At 40.5% G+C, this 3,895-nt stretch overlaps 1 protein-coding gene across 1 annotated transcript in view; it reads right to left on the minus strand.

Moving 5' to 3' along the window:
• mcoln1a (mucolipin TRP cation channel 1a) overlaps window positions 1-3,895 on the minus strand; it is a 26,294-nt gene that overhangs the window by 1,152 nt on the left and 21,247 nt on the right. The window contains exons 9-13 of the mRNA XM_005934455.3: window positions 2,564-2,713; window positions 2,348-2,449; window positions 2,034-2,156; window positions 813-1,019; window positions 499-629 (exon numbers count right to left, since the gene is read on the minus strand). Of these exons, the coding sequence (XP_005934517.1) occupies window positions 499-629; window positions 813-1,019; window positions 2,034-2,156; window positions 2,348-2,449; window positions 2,564-2,713 (713 nt within the window). The remainder of the gene's footprint in view (window positions 1-498; window positions 630-812; window positions 1,020-2,033; window positions 2,157-2,347; window positions 2,450-2,563; window positions 2,714-3,895) is intronic.

Below are 3,895 nucleotides of genomic sequence, written 5' to 3' on the forward strand. Positions count from 1 at the left end.
GTCATCTGGTTGTCGGGGTTTTCTCTGTATTATTTTAGTGTCTTTATCTTACCAATTAAAGCACCTTGAGGTGACTGTTGAGTAAATTTGGTGCTATATGAACAAAATTGATTTGAATGTGTTTGGAAAGACTAAGTCATGAGAACAGGATACAAGGAGAACTAGATGTAAGTAGGACAAAGGATGTATAAAAGTGAGGAAAGAGAAAATGACCTGATTTCCTTCCAGTGTGCTTGGTCAGAGCCTGATAATTAACACCAGTATAAATGGTAGAGAAATATCGAAATCGAGAAATAATCAACTAACTTTGCGACATAATTGTGAGGTTGATATTTTTGTGCTGTCATCTTAGATTAGGGAGTCAGACTTCACAGGTTTTGTGGTTGTTTAATAAAGCCCGCTGTCACATTTATCTGCTTTGGTCTTTAGAAATGTAGCATTGTTAATTTAATGTATATGTTTAAGCTTTCAGGGGGGGGTCACAGGAGACTCACTCACCTGTCACAGCAGCAGAAGAAGGAGCAAGGTGAAGTCTCCAAACCTCTGAACTTCCCAGAATTCGGTGCATCTGTGCACTCTGCTATGAAGGCGTGCAGATCTGTTATGTGGATTGGTTCTTGGGTTTGATGCTGTGGAAATCAAAAAAAAAAAAAAAAAAAGACACTACTGTTACTTTTCTGCTCTTTATTTGTAGTCCACAGTAAATACAGAAGCAACAGTTTGGATGCTACGGTGAGTTCTTTGTAATGCAGACTGAGTGATTCTACACATTGTAAATAAACTGATCCTTTTTGTAGGCAGCAATTTCCTACCTTGATGGTCTCGTACGCTCCTGTGATGAGAGCGATGAACAGAGACAGCACCATGTAGATGAAGAGGGAGATGAAGGTGTACAGGTAAACCTGGCTAAACAGCCACACTAGAGGACTGGTCTCCTGCATCTCTGCGAACGTCACGAACATGTCGTCGCCGTTAATGAGGGAGAACAGACACTCGGACACCATGGACAGAGAGCGGAACTGTAAATATATATTAAAAAAAGGGTATTTTAATTATCAAAGTTAAGAGAAAAGGTCAAGTTTTTGAAAGCAGTTTAAAAGTCAGAATAAACTGTAGTTCATGTTTCTGTTCCACTGATTTACTCAGTGGACGGAGAAATGTCCGAAAGAAAGAAGGAAGTCCGAAACTGTTTAATTATCTTCTCTGTTACACAACTTGGATATTATTGCTGAATGGCATTTGTGTGGCCTACTAAAAAATTTTTTTTTAAATAGGCACGTTTTGTGTGTTCACATTTACTCATATACACCGATCAGGCATAACGTCATGACCCCCTGCCTAAGATTGTGCTGTTCTCCTTTTTGCTACCAAAACAGCCCTGACCTGGTAAGACAACACCAGACCCCAGCACATCTGCGCTGGTATCTGGCACCAACATGTTAGCAGCAGATCCTTTAAGTTTTGAGGCGGAGCTTCCATGGATCAGACTTGTTTTTCCAGCAAATCCCACAGATGCGGGACTGGGTTGAGATAGGGGGAATTTGGAGGCCAAGCCAGCACCTCAAACTCATTCCTGAACCCTGTTTGCTTTGTGGCACCACCCAAGGTTTCCCAGCAGAACATTGCCCAAACATCACACTGCCTCCGTCAGCCTTGACTTATTCTCATAGTGAGAATAAGGCAAAGGCAAACACCTGGCACATTTAAATCATGGTGCCAGGTGTTCCCCAGGTAAGTGACGCACACACACCCGGCCATCAACTAGATGTGAAAAAAAAGATGTCATTCACGAGACCAAGACACCTTCTTTCATTACTTCATTAAAGTTTGCCATTTTTCCTGCTTCTACTGCATCAACATTCACTTGGTCCCCAGTATATCCCACCCACTATCAGTTATTCACTTCACCTGTGAGTGGTCATAATGTTATGCCTGGTCGGTGCAAGTGAACTAAAACTTCGAAAGGAAAACTTAAAACTCCAAGGAGTGGAAACAAGTTTTTGACATTGAGTTTTTCCCCACATTTAATTCACCTTGACATGGTATGGTCCCAGGACGATCCAGCCACAGAAGCAGTAGCCCAGATAGATGACAGCCACACAGCAGCAGAACCGAATAACATTGGGGAAAGCTGCTCGAAGTGTCACGATAAGGATCTGCAGCAGGGAGGTGCAGAAACACAACACAGATCAAATTACAGTGTGAGAGAGCCCAGAGACACTAAATTAAATGGCCTTCTACATTACATCAACCCACAGGAGGAACTTCTCACTTTCTCACAAGTTATTAAATCAGCAGCATGTAACAATGTTATCAGAAGCTGTGCACCAGCACATCTGCAACTTACATTGTACTTCTGGAAGAATGTGAGGTAGCGAATGACTCCCACCCACACTAAGAGAGTGGAGGTTCCCAAAAGGATGGCACAGAGGTCATAGGAGGATATATTCTGTTGGGAAAAACCCAAAGGAATCGGCTTTTAAAAAAAGCTAAGACTACATGTACATGTTAATGTGTGTCAATGCTAAAACAAAACCCCCCAAAACTAAAGCTGATATTAGACCTTTGTCTCGATGCCGATTTTGATGAAACTGCCAGTGATTGTGAAGATGTCACTGATGATGAGGAGGATATACCAGCCGTTAATAAACTCTAGCCGGTCTCCCCAGCACACTTTACGATCTAGCGTCGTCTTAAAGAACTCCACAAACTCCTGCAGAGCAAAGAGAAAGAGAGATTAGCCATGTTTACACACATCAGTAGAATACAATATCGTCACTGACTTTTAGAATCGATTTGATTCCGATTCGCAAGGTCCCGAATCGATTCGAGCCACGATTTCGATTCGATTTAAATCGGGAAATTTTGCCTCAAACAGTCAGAAATATTATAATTCTGATCATTTATCAGTACTGACACTTCATCAGAGGTGTGAGCATCACAGCAGATGCGTTTGTGTCAAAGTAAGTGAGGAAAAAACACAGAAGAACATGAAGGAGATTTTCTTGGCCTGACTTTTTATAGCAGACAACTTTGAAAATATTCTGCAGTAGAACAAAAACGGAAGAAAACCATGACTCAGTATATGAACCTGATGCTGCTGAAGTGAAGCAGAGCAAAGTTACACAGGTTTTGAACAGCAGAAATGAGGCTTTCTTGTCGGAAGTCATAAAAAAACCCAAACCAAACAAAAAAAAACCTAAACAGTGGCCGACAGTGTTGTACACAACTGTAGACTGTTGGGTAATAAGGAAGTGAAAAATGCAGAAAATTGAGCTTTTTAGATGGGAAACTGCTCTCAAATTAAACAGAGAGGGAGAGAGAGAGAGCTCTGTACGAATCGGAATCGTACGTGGCGCCGGGTGAGAAAGCCAACATCTCACGGATTCTGATGCGTCGGGTCCACGCTTTGTGTTCACATCTTTTTACGGAATCTGTTTACCTGCTCTCGTTTGCTATTTTAGCTGTTTGGTGGTTGTTGAAATAGTTTTGTGAGGTTTAACCTGAGATTCTGGCGTTTCTGGCAAAATATATTAATATTTAAAAATCGATTCAGGATTTTAATGAATCGATATGGTTTGTTAAAGCTAAAATCTATTTTAATCGATAAATCAATTACTGAAACTCATCCCTAATACAATATGGATCCCCAGTCAGGCTACTATAAGCTTTCACAAAATTATTCAAGAAAAACATTTAAAGGTTAGAATGAGAACCTACTAGAGATGGCACGATACCACTTTTTCATGTCCAATACCGATATCATAAATTTGGATATCTGCCGATACCAATATGAATCCGATATAGTGTGTTTTTTAATCAATAAACCCGTTTTTTTATATCTTGCTGCTTTTTGTATAAGTTCATACTCAAGTAAAAAAACAAACAAAAAAAA

Source organism: Haplochromis burtoni, unplaced genomic scaffold, assembly GCF_018398535.1.
Source record: "Haplochromis burtoni strain Fernald_Lab_line unplaced genomic scaffold, NCSU_Asbu1 Contig_181, whole genome shotgun sequence".
NCBI classification, from domain to species: Eukaryota; Metazoa; Chordata; class Actinopteri; order Cichliformes; family Cichlidae; genus Haplochromis; species Haplochromis burtoni.